This window comes from Notolabrus celidotus, chromosome 19 (assembly GCF_009762535.1).
Source record: "Notolabrus celidotus isolate fNotCel1 chromosome 19, fNotCel1.pri, whole genome shotgun sequence".
Lineage (NCBI taxonomy): Eukaryota > Metazoa > Chordata > Actinopteri > Labriformes > Labridae > Notolabrus > Notolabrus celidotus.
In genome coordinates, this window is record NC_048290.1 from 21,824,181 (window position 1) to 21,841,130 (window position 16,950).

Below are 16,950 nucleotides of genomic sequence, written 5' to 3' on the forward strand. Positions count from 1 at the left end.
TGAAGTGGCAGGGATATTGCACAGTGTAATGCACGTTATTGCACAGAGTACAGAATATAGTTCAGTCATCACAGGGAGGAGTTGTACAGTCTGATGGCCACAGTTGTAGAATGTGTTGGCACTTTTTAAGCTTGAAAGGCGTATAATGACAGCTTTGGTCTCCCATACAGTGAACTGCATTACGCTCTAAAACCACATGAATATTGAGCAGTGGCCACGCCCCCTCTACCTCTCCGGCCGCCTCCTCTGCTTTGCAACATTTCCCAGCACACCGGTGCAGTGACAGGGGGATGGAGTAGCGTGAAAAGAAGGAAGGCATGGATCCCAGTGAAGAAAAAACAAGTCAAACTGTTGACATTTATCGCGATACATGGGTTCGCTTCCTGGGTATGTATTCTTTTCTCCATTGTTTGTGGCTTCCTGTTAGTTTTTCTTTAACACACTGCATAGTGTAAATAACACTGGAGTCGTTTTGACCCTGGAAATGTACGCTAGCTCTATGCTGAAGGTTAGCATAGCTGGCTAGCCCCCTCTGTTAAATGTCTATTTATAGGAAACTTGGTTGGTAAAGGTCATTTTCTTGCTGCACGACGTTATGGACGACGTCCAACTCTAGATAATGTCGCTGTCGATGCTTTGTTTGCATAACCTAGTAAACGTGAGCGTTAGATCTGACTCTGGAGCTCAGTGTTTCTATAAAGACAGTTGTTTAGCAAGTTGAGGCAGTGACTCACAACCACGAAGAAACGCCCGAAGGTATCACACACTTAATGTGGCGGATACAAGTTACTATCAGAGCATGTTTCAGGTCATCTAACACGAGGGTCGCGTTTATCACCTCTGAGAACTATGACCATGAGTATGACACAGGGAGCTGTAAACTCAGGGGGGCTTTATTAAGGAGGAGGAAAGAGCTGAAGGGCAATCATACTGCTGCATTCACCTGGTCATAAAGCCTCGATCGACCTCTCTTTAAGTCAACACTGAACAGCAGTGAACATGTTGTATCACGAGCATCAAGTCACTCACTTTTTCTCAAAACTTTATTCAATCAAATTTCAAAGTTGTTATTCATCAAGCAATACATAAATAATGAAACCTATTTGATCATCTGGATTTATGCCTTACTTAAAAAAAAAGAAAGGAAAGAAGGAAAAACAAAACATATTTGTATCAAAGGGGCAGTAGATGCAGTTCTTCTTGAAAAAGGAAAAGAAATATTCAAATCTACCAGCTGACTTTTATTTAAAGAGTGCTTGTTTGTATGTGTTGCTTGTCCTGTTTTCTTTTGTTTAAATGTGTATTTATTTGTCTCTTTTTTTTCATTTGTTTGTTTGTTATGGTGTTTATATGTATAATGGAAAAGCTAAATAAAAAGGATTATAATAATCTGGATTTAATACAAGGTGATTGTTAGACATATTCTCAGTCATAAAGCACAAAGTAAACATAGAAATAGGTTCTTCTTGCCTCATAATGTGGGCAGTAGCAGTGTGATATGTCATGGTCTGGATTGTCACAGTTACCAGATTACTGATTTTTTTTTGATCACCAGTAAAAGTGCATTGAAACAAACTCTGTTATCTCAAGATAATGATACAAACTAATAGGGCTGTAACGATTCTATTTAACAGCGATTCGAATCGTATCACAATTATAGACGATTTTGGTTCATTTAGAACGATACAATCCGAAACGATTCAGTGACTGTGAAAATTAATTAGTTATTTATTATATTATATTATATTAATTAATTATGCTAACTAGACAGTCCTCGATTCCTGTTGTTGCCGTGATGTTTTTCACCTGAGGCAAGTTTTGTCCTAGTCTCTGACTAAACATGCTGGTGAGGCCTGAGGCTTCTGCAGAGCTGATGTTACCTTGCGCTGCTGCTTGATAAAATCGATTTATTACCTTTTAAAACGATGTTAGATCGATATATGTCGTCTGGAAGGCCAACTTGCCGAGCACAGATCGATGTAGTCGGATCATAGGAATATAAATCGATACATTGTTGTAGTAGATGAATCGTTACACCCCTACAAATTAACATGTTAAAATTGGGAAACCAGCCTGGTTGTCCTAAAATAAAAAACAACCCTAATGTATTTATTCTTGTGTAAAAATGTAGTAACTTAACATGTATGTCTGTATTTTCGCTGGGGGTGTTATGTAATATAGAACATGCCCATACCATAATCCCTGTATTATCACTCAAGGACTCATCACTTAATCCACTGCAAGCTTTTAAAAATGGCATCATCAAAATAAAATCATATACATTGATAAAATATTTACTTGAGTGTAAAATAGTTTCTAGGTCTGGGACGATGTATTGATGTAGCACTGTATCGTCGTCCTACTAATGCAATACAATTATCATATTACTGGTGCCACAAGTTGATATTTTTAGAAATAATACAGCACTCTAAAAGGATTCACATCTAATCTAACTCACCTTATCAATACTTAATGACTCCTCGCTGTAGCGTCTGTGATAATAATCCTGCACGGACCATTTAATGAGAATTTTGTATTTTTCATTTAATCAGATAACATGATGTATTATTATATGATTTGATTGCAGTTTATTATCCCTGTATCACGGTTTTATTGTTTGATTAAGAGCCATGTTTTCAAATTAATGGACTCCATAAAGTGTACATACACTGGCACACATAAGTTTCACCTGCTTCTGGTACTTTCTCTATTTTTGTACTGTCCTCACCAATGTACAAATATTTGCCAGGAATGTAATCTTGGATTTTCCACAACTATTTAGTCTGGAAAAGATTAGGAGTATCTGCTTTGGTATAAGCATGATAGTGAGAGAGCAACACAACCATGAATCACATGTTTTCTGACACAGACTTTTACAGCAGCTCAAAGAGGGGATAATATGTTAATTTTTTAGGCTTAATATTATCCCACTGATGGCTTTGTCGTAGCTTAGCATGAATTACAGCTCAAGACGTTCTTTACTTATCTCAGACTGGTGTCTTTGAGAGCACACGCTTCATTTCAGCTTTCACTGACCCCCTCTTCAGCATTTGAGAACCCAGCATTCTACAAGCCTCCTTCCCTGTTGCCATTCTACAAAGTTGTGTTTCTCTTTTTAAAATGACACATTTGTACTTTTAAAGGAGATTCACCATCTATTGATGTCAAGGTTTGAGCAAATCTCATGCTGATCTAGCTAAATTCTCATTTGACCTTTTGAATACGTTGTTCAGAGCAGCCTGCAGTCTCATCCTGGGATTACTTTAAAGCACATTTACCTTTCAGACTGAAACTTTGCCAACATTTAGCGCTGACATTCAACATTTTAACTTAATATGTGTTTCAAATATGAAAAAGCACTATACCACGTCTTTAAGATAATTCATGGTGTAATTCTGCTGCTTAAGTTTTGATTTACAACATTATAAAAGAAATGGGTTGGCTGGAGTACTATTTGTAGGACCCCAGGTCACTTTTAAAATCCTTTTTTTGCAGAAAGTTTGCTTTAAATCAGACTCTTGATTACTCAGCAGAGTAGCTATCTTGTTATTTATCTCCTCTCTTTTATCTCTCACTCTCCAAGCCTTTATGCCTTGCGTGTACGTTCCTTCTTTATCTCCTCTGCCCTCAACATCTGGTGAACACAGTCTGTCTCTGTAACTCAAAGAGAGAGAAACACAAGGACTGCATGACAAAGTGTAATCTGAAGCCTTTGCTCACAGGTCACAGTTAAGCTCCTGCGTTTGTTGACAGGGCATGACACATTTTACTGTTAACTAAGTGCCTCATTATGAGATGATCTCATTTCATCTCTTCACATCATCATGTTTGATTTACGCAGCACGGCTCTTATCACTTTCTGCACACATGTTCATGTGGAGCTCTGGATCCAGTATAACTCTGCTGTCATTTTCACTGCTTCAGAGTAGTCTCTTTCTCTTTGTTAACTTTTTAACACCAAGTATTTGACTTTGAGCAGTTTAAGCTATTACTCAACCTCTCACCCTCAGACATAAAGTGTCCTTGCTAAAACTGCTTACACATTGCAGTTCCAGTGTCACTACGCCTTTGCACTTACACACTGAACTACACAAAGGAGTAATATTGCTGTCTCAGGCTGTTTTTGAAACGGCCTGCTACATACTACCTAGAAATGTAGTATGCAGTGTGTTGGATCTGTTTTGCAGTATGCTGGGGCAGGCGTCGCTGGATTTCTGGTTTCAGAAAGCGGAAGTAAACAACGGCCAAACAGATAGAAAAAGCGCTTCTTTAACATCCACTTATAATTTAAAAAGTTAAGAAGTGGTTTATATGGAATTTAATCATTTTCACAGCACCTTAAAACTAAGTGCCCCCCTTAAAGCTGGGGTTGGTAGTCAGATTTAGAAACACCTTTTGTTATACTGGTTAAAATTATCATTATATCCTGATGGCAATCAATACATAATATGTTCTTAAAAAAGAGTGAAAAAACCTGCTATCTACGGCCGGAGTAAACCTGGGAAAACACCAACCAATCCCTGCCATCAGGAGCCAAAATATGAAACCAATCGAAACCAGTCCTGCCGTTCTGCCCGCCTCCTGCGCGTACATTTCATTTTTGTTTGTGTTTTTAACTTTCACTATGATAATGTTTTGGTGTTTTCTTACCGCTGAGTGAGACATGAGTTGAGGTAGTGCAAAACACAAACGATGTGCTGAGGACCGGTTTTGAATCAGTCAGGATCATATGGTCGCGAAGCAGCGGCGCTTGTGCATGTGAGTGGGGTCGTCGTTTTGGAGGAGCTCCAAGGAGAGGGGGAAGGGGTTAGACGGAGTCCTGAGGAAATGCTACATTCAAATTCATGCTAGTTTTCCGTGACTACCAACCCAAGCTTTAATAAAAAAAATAAATAAAGGAAAGTGGAACGAGCACTGACCAACTGTATGCGAAGGAGACTGGTCCGATGCATACTGAGAACATTTTCACGAATCAGTACGACACCTGGGGAGTTTTGGCATAATGCAGATTTTGCTCTTTTTCCCAAACTGCATACTCAGGGTTCCCACGCGTCCTGGAAAACCTGGAAAACAGTTGACCAATTTTCCAGTACTGGAAAACACCTGGAAAATGGGAGAAAAAGTCAAATGTCCTGGAAATCACATATAGTCCTGGAAAATTATTCCAACATGGCTGCGTGCGACCTTACTCGATTAACAAAACAAATCCCCATTCATTGAAAGTTGAGTGCACGCTGTGCTGGAAAAGACAGCGACACTGCACAACTTTTTTCACATCTTTTCTCCCTCACTTGGTCATAATCATGCATTCACAGAAAACGGGGGTATATTGTCTATGTTTTATGGTACATGAACCTTGTGGAGTGCTCTTTTGATTCAAAGAGTCTTATAGTTAAGTTATAGTGTGACCAGTGGAGTCGGGCAGAGAGCTTTGGGGTCTGTGCCTCACAACTTATTCTGCAGGCTGAGAGCTCAATTACCGTACTTTAGCTCAGTTGTTCTCAAACTGGGGTCCTGGGACCCCTGGGGATCCGCGAACCATAGCGTGGGGGTCCGTGAAATAATTTGAATACATTTCTAATAAATTATAAAATTGTGCTGTGTCATTACAAAACAGCATACACCATTGTTATGATACCATTTGGTGGCTCAAAGGGATATGTGAATCTTGCTACTGTTCATTTTCTGAAAGCGTTTATGGTACAGGTCTGAAGGATTTACATTGATATGTTTTACAATACAAATAGTTCCAAGGGCAACTAAGAGTGCAAATGATAGTAAGCATGTGCTTTAGTGATGGGAAGTTCATCTCTTTTCAGAGAGCCAGCTCTTTTAACTCGGCTCCCAAACAAGAGCCGGCTCTTTCGACTCCCGAACGGCTCTTAATTTAGGATCTTTTGTAGCCGTATATTTTACCATAACTTTGCAAAAAATAATGACTTGTGTTGAAAACCCTTTAACAGTGTTTTTATGAGAAGCCTTATAACTGCCCAATTTTGTGCATTTATTCTGTTACAAAACCATTCTTATCCTAATCCTAGGGTTGTGATTAGGGTTAGGGTTAGGGTTAGGATTGGGGTTAGGGTTAGGGTTAGGGTTAGGATTAGGGTTAGGATTAGGGTTAGGGTAAGGGTTAGGGTTAGGATTAGGGTTAGGGTTAGGGTTAGGATTAGGGTTAGGATTAGGGTTAGGGTTAGGATTAGGGTTACGGTTAGGATTAGGGTTAGGGTTAGGGTTAGGATTAGGGTTAGGGTTAGGATAGGGTTAGGGTTAGGATTAGGGTTACGGTTAGGATTAGGGTTAGGGTTAGGGTTATGATTAGGATTAGGGTTAGGGTTATGATTAGGGTTAGGATTAGGGTTAGGGTTATGATTAGGGTTAGGGTTAGGGTTAGGATTAGGGTTAGGATTAGGGTTAGGGTTATGATTAGGGTTAGGTTTAGGGTTAGGGTTAGGATTAGGGTTAGGATTAGGGTTAGGGTTAGGGTTAGGATTAGGGTTAGGGTTAGGATTAGGGTTAGGGTTAGGGTTATGATTAGGATTAGGGTTAGGGTTAGGATTAGGGTTAGGGTTAGGATTAGGGTTAGGGTTAGGATTAGGGTTAGGGTTAGGGTTATGATTAGGGTTAGGGTTAGGGTTAGGATTAGGGTTAGGGTTAGGATTAGGGTTAGGGTTAGGGTTATGATTAGGATTAGGGTTAGGGTTATGATTAGGGTTAGGGTTAGGATTAGGGTTAGGGTTAGGATTAGGGTTAGGATTAGGGTTAGGGTTAGGGTTATGATTAGGGTTAGGATTAGGGTTAGGGTTAGGATTAGGGTTAGGGTTAGGGTTATGATTAGGATTAGGGTTAGGGTTATGATTAGGGTTAGGGTTAGGGTTAGGGTTAGGATTAGGGTTAGGGTTAGGGTTATGATTAGGGTTAGGGTTAGGATTAGGGTTAGGGTTAGGATTAGGGTTAGGGTTAGGGTTAGGATTAGGGTTAGGGTTAGGGTAAGGATTAGGATTAGGGTTAGGGTTAGGATTAGGATTAGGGTTAGGGTTATGATTAGGGTTAGGGTTAGGATTAGGGTTAGGGTTAGGATTAGGGTTAGGGTTAGGGTTATGATTAGGGTTAGGGTTAGGGTTAGGATTAGGGTTAGGATTAGGGTTAGGGTTATGATTAGGGTTAGGATTAGGGTTAGGGTTAGGATTAGGGTTATGATTAGGGTTAGGGTTAGGATTAGGGTTAGGATTAGGGTTAGGGTTAGGGTTAAGGTTATGATTAGGATTAGGGTTAGGATTAGGGTTAGGGTTAGGGTTAGGATTAGGGTTAGGGTTATGATTAGGGTTAGGGTTAGGATTAGGGTTAGGGTTAGGATTAGGGTTAGGGTTAGGGTTATGATTAGGATTAGGGTTAGGGTTATGATTAGGGTTAGGGTTAGGATTAGGGTTAGGATTAGGGTTAGGATTAGGGTTAGGGTTAGGGTTATGATTAGGGATAGGGTTAGGATTAGGGTTAGGGTTATGATTAGGGTTAGGGTTAGGGTTATGATTAGGATTAGGGTTAGGGTTAGGGTTAGGGTTAGGATTAGGGTTAGGGTTAGGATTAGGGTTAGGGTTAGGATTAGGGTTAGGATTAGGGTTAGGATTAGGGTTAGGATTAGGGTTAGGGTTAGGGTTATGATTAGGGATAGGGTTAGGATTAGGGTTAGGGTTATGATTAGGGTTAGGGTTAGGGTTATTAGGATTAGGGTTAGGGTTAGGGTTAGGGTTAGGATTAGGGTTAGGGTTAGGGTTAGGATTAGGGTTAGGTTTAGGATTAGGGTTAGGGTTAGGGTTAGGATTAGGGTTAGAACCAGAACCAGAACCAAACTCAAGCAAACAGAACCGGAACCAAACTCAAGCAAACCGAACCAGAACCGAACCAGACCCGAATCAGAACCGAACCAGAACCGAACCGGAACCATACCAGAACTGAAAAAGACCCGAATCAGAAACCAACCAGAACCGAACCGGAACCATACCAGAACTGAACCAGACCCGAAACAGAAACCAACCAGAACCGAACCGGAACCATACCAGAACTGAACCAGACCCGAACCAGAAACCAACCAGAACCGAACCAGAACCGAACCAGAACCGAACCAGAACCGAACCGGAACAGTACCAGAACCGTCCCAGAACCGAACCAGAACCATACCAGAACCGAACCAGAACCCTACCAGAACCGTCCCAGAACCGAACCAGAACCATACCAGAACCGAACCAGAACCCTACCAGAACTGAACCAGAACCGAACCAGAACCGAACCAGAACCATACCAGAACCATACCAGAACCGTACCAGAACCGAACCAGAACCATACCAGAACCGAACCAGAATCATACCAGAACCGAACCAGAACCATACCAGAACCATACCAGCACTGAACCAGAACCGAACCAGAACCATACCAGAACCATACCAGAACCGAACCAGAACCGAACCAGAACCGACCAGAGCCGAACTCAAGCAAACAGAACCAGAACCAAATTCAAGCAAACGGAACCAGAACCAACTCACGCAAACAGAACCAGAACCAAACTCAAGCAAACAGAACCAGAATTAAACTGAAGCAAACAGAACCAGAACCAAACTGGAGCAAACATTATTAATGTCCTCAGGTTGGCATTGAGCAAAATCAGGTGCCTCAGCTTGGATGGGCTGATCCGATTTCTCCTCTCAGTGAGTATTTGCCCGGTCTTCAAGAAGACTCTCTCTGAAGGAACAGATGTAGCCACGATACACAGCCTCCCCTCCATCACCTGTATCCTATATCCTCACATGTGATTGGCCGCATGGCCGCCATGCTGACCAATCAAAACAAAGTTCTGCTGTGAGCAGAGCTGGGGCTGAACACTGAGAGAGCTAAGGACTACCTCCAACAGGAGACTTTGCTCCACCATTCTGCCTCTGTGCTTTACACAGTGAAGATGAGGCATTACAGGGGAGTACATAACCTGCCTTTACTGGCAATCAGTAAGAGCCTTATGTCTTTGCAGGTTTAGCTAGTGATGTCCAAGTGAAGTTAATAACCATTGTTTTTCTCAGGCCTATAAATAGCTAAATGATCAGACTCTTAAGGGTTTTTAAACACTTGAGGACAATTGAAAAAACAAAACAAAGCTGTTATGTGACTTCCTCTTTCACTGTAACTGCGGAAACATGATTCACTCCTGCGTCTCTTACTACAGGCCCATGTCTACGAAAAGAAAAAAAAAGAAACAAGTGATGACACAGGGAAGACTCGCATGTTCACTCAGTAGGAAGATTTGTTTCTTGTAAACTCGAAAATTCAGTGTATAGTGGGAGACTGAAGCACTCTACAGATTCCGTTACATGGGTCATGTTTTATTCTGTTATAACATTTAAATCATTTGCTCATAGTGATGCAACAATCAAGGTTTGTTTGTCCCTGCCATAGACTGTATAAAAAATGGGCGTAGTATCCGTGACGTCACCCATCTGTTTCTGAAGCGCTGTTTTGAGGCCAATCGTCGGCGGGAGCCATATCGGAAATGCTGAACACAACCTAACTTCGTCTGAGTTAGTGTGAGGTAAAGAGGTGGGCCTTTAGCCTTTTTGCTAACAGCTACAGGGTGCCCACCTGTCACTCAAGTCATCCATGCCATTATTTGGGCAAAACTCTTAAGTTTAGTATTTTAAAAAATACTGAGTATTTAAAAAATGTATCCCCCGTACAGTGTATGCCGATAGAGAAATTAGCTCTTCAGACCTAAACCGTTTTGTGAACCAGGCTGTAAACGTGTTTATTATTGTTGCAAATATCGTCCTTTTTTGTGTGTATGTGGTTTCTGGTGTTTCTGCAGCCAGCCTCAAGCTGATGCTCCATTAACTGCAGTTTTTAGCACTTTTAACACATGGGCTTCATATTTGAAGCCCCAAATTGAAAACATATAGACTACATTGCATTAACGTTATTATTGTGACATTGTTTTTGTTAGCATGGACGTTACAATCTACTGTCAGGATGACGGGGTCGGGGGACGGAAGTGTGGATGAGGGAGGGCTCTAAAAGTTTTTCCAAAGGGAATAAAATCACAAGCGATCAAATGGTGTTACGCCCCACCCTAATGTGGCCTACTGAGGCTAACAACAATCCTCAACATGACCCATTAGACATCACCAAACACCTTAAAAAACTTTAAAATGGGATTTATTATAAAATGAGGATCAACCTAAAGCTAGGGTTGGTAGTCACGGATAACTAGCATGAATTTGAATGTAGCATTTCCTTAGGACTGTCTGACTCCAATTGGTTTCATAATTTGGCTCCTGATGGCAGGGATTGGTTGGTGTTTTCCCAGGTTTACTTCGGCTGTAGATAGTGGCTTTTTATTCGCTCTTTTTTAAGAACATATTATGTATTGATTGTCATCGGGACATGAAGATCATTTTAACCAGTATAACAAAGAGTGTATCTTAATCTGACAACCAACCTCAGCTTTAAGTCTAAATGAACAAAACAACAAGAACACTAAAATCCCCTGGCTGAGAGGCAGCAAGGTAGCAGTCCCCTATGTCAAATGCTGCTCAACTGCAGGCAGCAGTGGGCTCTCAAAGGCCCGAGACAACGTGAACCTCGTTGTCTTAATTAGTGTTAACTGCAGGGAAAGGTGACAGAGAAGAAACACAGAACAGAAACAGATAGCTGTAACAAATGGAGAGAGAGAGAAACCATAATAAAGACAGCCAACACAAAATAGGTGTCTTTAACTAAACAAAGCCTTACAAAGATAAGGAGACCACTGCTGCCAAGTTACTGACAGGAAATCAAAGTATGAGGAAGACCCAGGAAAACTCCTTCACACTCTTATAGTGACAAGACATAGAGAGCAGAGAAGACTCAGATGAACTTGACACTGACTCAGAAGGAGAGATAATGAGTCAGCACAGGGCACTGCAGTCCAACAGTAAATATAAGCTTCCCACACCTGCTCCCAATCAGGGACAAAGGCACACACATCTGACTCTGCTGTGTGATGACTCTTTCATCGAACTCAACGCTCCTCACAGCTACTCGTTAAGTTGAACAAAACTTAAGTTACAAACTAACTAGTTTCAATGTATGATTTAGTGCGGACTGCTCCTTTAAATTAAGACACAGCTGGTGCAACAAGCCACAGCTCTCCTCAGCATGGTGGCTGACTAAAGTACCAATGCATTTAGAGGAGACTTTGAAGGTTAAAGTCTCATTTGAATATCTTTTTTTCCCCGTTTAGGTTACGCCAATGAGGTTGGCGAAGCTTTCCGTGCTCTGGTGCCCAAGAGTGCGGTGTTGGGCAGCTACGCCGTGGCCACTGTGTACGTCACCGCTGATGCTGTGGACAAGGGGAAGAAAGCAGCCGTGGTAAGATAGTAACATTTGGTATGTGTTGTCTCTGAACTCCACTATTATGTAAGAAAAAAGCAGATAAAGAGGTCAGCCTTATCTTGTTTTCTAATGCTACGAGGGATTAACAGATTAATCTGACAGGACTGGTGATGCATTAACAGACAGCATGAAAACAAAGGAAATTAAGGAACATGTGGTTTTGACTGTCCTTCTATGTCTGCTTTTATTTCTTTTAAATTTTTGGTTAACTTTACTGCCTCAAGAACAGAATTTATTCAAGTTTTGCAGACTGAAACAGAAATAAAAGAGGTGGAATCTGTTTCCTTGGATAAATTCGAAGAAAGACAAGAATTTCAGGCCCACACTATGAATGAGTTGTAACATTGTTTTCTGTATCCACTGCTTTTGGATACACTGATTGCAACAGCTGCGACTCCCCTCATTTTCTCGTCCTCCATCTGTTCCTCAAGGCCCACGGGGACAACCCGGGGAAGACGACACGGGTAGCGGTGGCTGTTGTGGACACGTTCGTGTGGCAGGCCCTCGCCTCTGTGATAATCCCGGGCTTCACCATTAACCGGGTGTGTGCTGCGTCACTGTACATGCTGAAGAAAAGCACCAAGTGGCCCCTGCCTGTGCGCAAGTGGACCACCACAGCTATAGGCCTCTCTACCATCCCCTTCATCATCACTCCTATTGACAGGTTGGTGCAAGTGTCCGGTCCTTTTGTAGATTACGTAACTCTCCCATTACATAAGGTTTGATTCGGCATTAGGCTGCTCATAATTTTCACTTGTAGCCGCTCTGGCTGCTGCCAGGCTGCAGGATGAGTGCTGACAGCTCTGTTCAACAGATACAATGTTATCTTATGAATAAAGAGTAAGCCTTGTGACCATTATATATTATATATGTCATTTTTGAACAATCAAAAAGTCCAGTATCAACATCAATGAGGCTTTTTTTTTAGAAATGAAACAGATCGTTTTCATATTTCTAAAACTGTAACTAATCAGCCTGTGTCTGAGTATCTCAGACAAGGTGTAAAATGCTTGAGACCTAGAATGATTCTAAATATTTTAAAACTTAAGTGTTTATCAAAGTGCAGCATGCTGCTTGATGACAAACCCAAAAATATCAGTGCATTGTTCAATTTAACTGAAGATGCATTGCCCTTAAATCTGGCCAGTTTGACTCTTGAATCTCACATTAAAAACTAAACCAGAGCTTCACTACACTCCATGATTCTGCTGCATTCATTTTACTGATTTACTGTTTCATTTGATAAAACATAAATCTACAGTGAGTGTGGAACTGATACTTTGTTGCATCATAAAAAAGTCATGCTTATAAAAACCAAACCAGGAACCGCGTGTTCCTCTCATCACAGCTGATCTGCTGATCTTAATCTGATTAATGACAGGACATCCAGAAGTAACTTCATAGAGTCTTTATTTAAGGACTACTTATAAGGTAAAGGAGGATGTGTTGTAGCCTTACAAAACCTCAATAATAAAGCAGACGGCAAAACACTTTTGAAGTCCACATTAGTGATGTAAAGCTTCTACCAGTATCTTGATTTGGAAATGAAATGAATGTGATGAAATATTCTTTATGATCTTGACTCTTACATTAATTCAAATTAATCAAATTCAAATTAATACTGCACTGTTACCCCAGTGTGGTCTGAATCATGACAGCATTCCAGTGTACCATTTGCAGGTCTGTGGCGATTCCCACACTCCAAAATATTGCTCTGTCAACTTTTGTGATGAGGTTTCCAGCTGGTTGATCAGCTGCACCTGTATGCTTAGCTTGAAGGTGCTAGCTCAAACTGTAAGTACTTTACAATTACATTTGTTGGACGGGCACAAGCTTGACCTAATGGTTAAGTTGCGCGCCCATATAGCGGTTGGCTCAGGTTCGATTCCAGCCTGCAGCCCCGTTCCAGCATATCATTCCCACACTCTCACCCAGTTTCCTCCTCTATCCAATGTCGTCTCCTATCTAAATAAAGCTTCAAAAGTCCAAAAAATAGATAACTTTAAATTTGTTTGACACATAAAGTACTTATTACTTTTGGCTTGTCAACTAAGCCTTTCTTGGAGTGTTTTAAAAGTCAATGTGCCATTCTAAAGCACAGTGGTGTCATTATTTTCCATCACAGGCAGCAGCAAGAAGTCAAGAGACTCAGTGGTAGCTTTCTATGGTGTGCCAAAAGGGACAAAATATCACTGTGGGGAGAAAAAACGCGTAAATTCTGCATGCATCGCATTCAATGTGTCAACAGTTCCAATTTAAATGATTAACTTCATTTACTGATTATTGTGCTACAAACATGGACAATACTACAGGTTTTTCTTCTTCTGTACTTTGCAGGTCGGTGGATTACCTGCTGGATTCGAGCCTTCGGAAGATCTACAACGATGAGGAGAAGCACAAATAAAAAGGGACCATGCAGGGCGAATTGTCCCTCCATAGCAGAGACCAGCGCAGTCTAAATCGACCTGTGATGACTAACCAATGCTGTGATGCACTAAGGAAACTTGAAGAAGGATTTCATGGAGTGTGACTCTACTGTTAGTAAAAAAAAAAAAAGATTAAGTTAAAGTTAAATGATTCTATACGTGAGTTAAGATGTTGGAAGTGAGATCTGTCATCCCTGAGGATTGTTAACCTTAACCTCACAGGGCAATAAAGAAGTGACTAAGAGTTCTTAACAGGAATGACAAGTATTCATATTCCATGTAACAGAATGAAACCTGCTCTTTGAAATACCTCGGCAGGGATACAGAGTGCTGTCATCCTCCTCACAGATGACCCCCCCCCCCCCCCCCCCCCCCCCCTTTTGTTGCTCTGTTTGTTTTGAGTTTATGTGGACTGTTGCTACCTCAGGTCCACATTAAGGGAGCGTTAACTCAAACCCACTCCTTTTGTGTTTCTTAGCCATCAGAGGTGCTGTCACTATAAAGCCATTATGTCCTCCTCATCAATGACTCACCTAAAATGTCTCTCACTATTTTTCTTCTTTAACTAAATGTCTGTTACTTGGAACAAATGTCTCAAGAGATGCACTTTTTCCATTGTTTCACTCTACTGTATGGTTTTTACATGGGAGCTAAGGATATGTCACACTATGGTTACAATGTATTTTTTTTTATTCTATATGGTTTATGGTTCTGTAACACTCGGTCAGTGAATCTCACAAGTATTTCGAATATTTCTTACTTTCATCTAAACTTCATTCTTTGGTCTGAAAATGTTAAATATTCTAGTTATAACTCTTTGAAACTGTCTTCCATGCTTCAGAAGACCAGCTGTTCTGACTCTGTTTAGCTTCAGATAAATCTATGGTAGCTTTAATTACAATGCAAAAATATATATATAGCCGACATTATTCATGACATCAAACTTGGAAGTTTGGTTGTAAAATTTTAACTTGTAAAAAGTTAACTTATGGAGTTCAATGTGATACCTATACAGAAAAAGGGATTTATTTTTTAAACATGCATAAAATACTGTGTGTTTATATTCTTTGAGGAGCCATATTATAAACTGTATCTCATGCTGAACTATGCAAGGGAAACAAGCTGTGGAAACGTGAGCTTTAAAACTAAAGGGATAGATCACTCACGTTAAAAATAAGATATGTCATAGAATAACCAAATCTTGTGATGTCAGGAGGGAAATGTGATGCAAATACACTTTGGAGTTTGGATGAGCTGTCACAGAGATAAAGAGGTACACACTCTATAGGGAATCAATTTTGTCGTCTATTATTATGTCTGTATACACAAATGTACCATTTCAGCGTATGTATGTCACACTATATCTACTGTGAAGTCGTTCACTGTGTCATGCTGGGGGAAAGAGTGTGAGAATATGGAGAGCACCAACATGTTTTTACTTTATAATGAAAACTAATGAGACCTATTCTTTATTGGCTCTTTCATTGATGGTATTACACCTGTTTCAGGCCCCAGTGTATGCACAAAGTGACGTGTTCTTTCACTAAAGCACAAAGCCTACAAGGTTTCAGACCTTTGTCATGTCAGACTAGATGTATGGGGGGAAAAAGGTGCCAATGTTCAAAATAAACAATGTTTGTTTTGGTGGTCAGTAAAACATGGCAGTGATTTATGGCCCTTGAACTTAATGTTATACTACTGGTACCATGCCTAAAAAGTTGACCATGGAAAAAAAAAGCATATTGGTGTAACCTTAGTGGAAAATCTCTATATTCATATTCAATTTTAACATTTCATATAGTACATAGAAACTCAGTGTATTTTTTATTGTAGTGTACTGCAAATGTAAAAGACTGGTCTGCTTTTCTAGACATTTATGATGCATTTTGTTTGTGCCAGCATGTTCCGATGGAGGTTCTATGAGTCACAGTTTCGGCCTTAATTCAGGGGTAAAAGAAAACTTAGTTGCAAGGTAAAGATTATTTTTCAAATGTGAATGCTACCATTTGAAGTTGAGGCTCCATTTGTTACAATGGACACGTCTTCAGCAGTCTTCATGTTCTGTTAAACATCTGAAACACTGTAAAAAAAATATCTGTAGAGCAATAAATTATGCAACAAGCGAGTTTGACTTTTCTTTCAAATAACACAAACCACACTACTAAATGCCACTGGTGTGTTTCACTAATTAATTCTACTGCATTCAAATATCAAGTTTCTGCAATTATCTTTTAAAAGTGAGGTAAAACCACTTACACGGTTTAGGGTTAGTTAAAAATAAATCAGGTCTCAGTCTGAGACTTGGAAAATCAAACCCCCTATTTGTTTGACCTCAAAGATAGTGTTACATTTTGCTCTTTTTACAGTCAGTCTCCTCTTCCTAACTCAACCTATCACCACTTTCAGATGAAAGAGGACTAATTGAAGAGAAAGTTGAACCAATCAAATGGAGGCACTCAAAGGGTTTCGAGGGCCGGGTTGCAGTCTTCATTTAGTCAGGAGGCCACAGCTGAAGTTAATTCTGTTGATGAAGTGAGCACATAAAAAAAGCCACGAAAGCCCAATCACTGGAAGGTGCAGCCATGTTTGTTCTTAATCTGGTATTCTTGACTCTTTTGGCCTCGTCAGCTGCTCAATCAGGTATGACAAAAAAACATTACTCATGTATTTCATTTGTGTTGTTCCCCTTCCCATAATGCCACATTTCATATTTCCAGGATTAACTGGGTACTTCAAGGACCAGTGGATTATCCGTAGTGATAATCCACATTATGGAGACACAGATGAACAATCATTGGCAGTGGAGGGCATTTGGCCTGACAGCCCTCCAGCAGTTGTTGAAGTGGTGACGCCAGCGGACCAGCACTTGTCTACTCCAGAACCATACGCTGCACAGGAACAAGGCAAGCATTTTACAGATTCACTGTTACAACTTGTTCCAGATTACATTACTGTGCTTTATTAATGATGTTTGCTTTTACCTCCTGTTAGATTTGGATTCAGTAGAAGATTCGTCTGTGTGGAAAGTTGTGGTGGTTGTAGCGGTCCTGTTGGTGTCCCTGGTGGGATCTATGAGCATGGCTTATTATTATTGTGTCTGGAGGGGAGGAAG

The 16,950-nt window shown here is 40.5% G+C and overlaps 1 protein-coding gene across 2 annotated transcripts; it reads left to right on the forward strand.

Annotated features, from left to right (window-relative positions):
• Positions 1-244: 244 nt before the first annotated feature.
• On the forward strand, positions 245-15,963 carry mtfp1 (mitochondrial fission process 1). 2 transcript variants are annotated; one of them, XM_034709843.1, is made up of 4 exons: positions 245-387; positions 11,261-11,388; positions 11,844-12,076; positions 13,750-15,963. In XM_034709843.1, exons 1-4 carry the CDS (start codon positions 318-320, stop codon positions 13,814-13,816), a joined length of 498 nt encoding a protein of 165 aa, XP_034565734.1. In that variant the 5' UTR covers positions 245-317; the 3' UTR covers positions 13,817-15,963. The 2 variants fall into 2 exon arrangements, with proteins under 2 accessions (XP_034565734.1, XP_034565735.1); XM_034709844.1 differs by lacking the exon at positions 245-387 and adding an exon at positions 10,949-11,060.
• Positions 15,964-16,950: the final 987 nt, after the last annotated feature.

What these genes read in the sequence shown, in the direction of transcription:
- mtfp1 (XM_034709843.1), top strand. Translation starts at nt 318, where the DNA reads ATGGATCCCAGTGAAGAAAAAACAAGTCAAACTGTTGACATTTATCGC. An exon ending in TACATGGGTTCGCTTCCTGG is followed by an intron (nt 388 to 11,260) that starts GTATGTATTCTT and finishes TTCCCCGTTTAG; the next exon opens with GTTACGCCAATGAGGTTGGC. An exon ending in AGGGGAAGAAAGCAGCCGTG is followed by an intron (nt 11,389 to 11,843) that starts GTAAGATAGTAA and finishes CTGTTCCTCAAG; the next exon opens with GCCCACGGGGACAACCCGGG.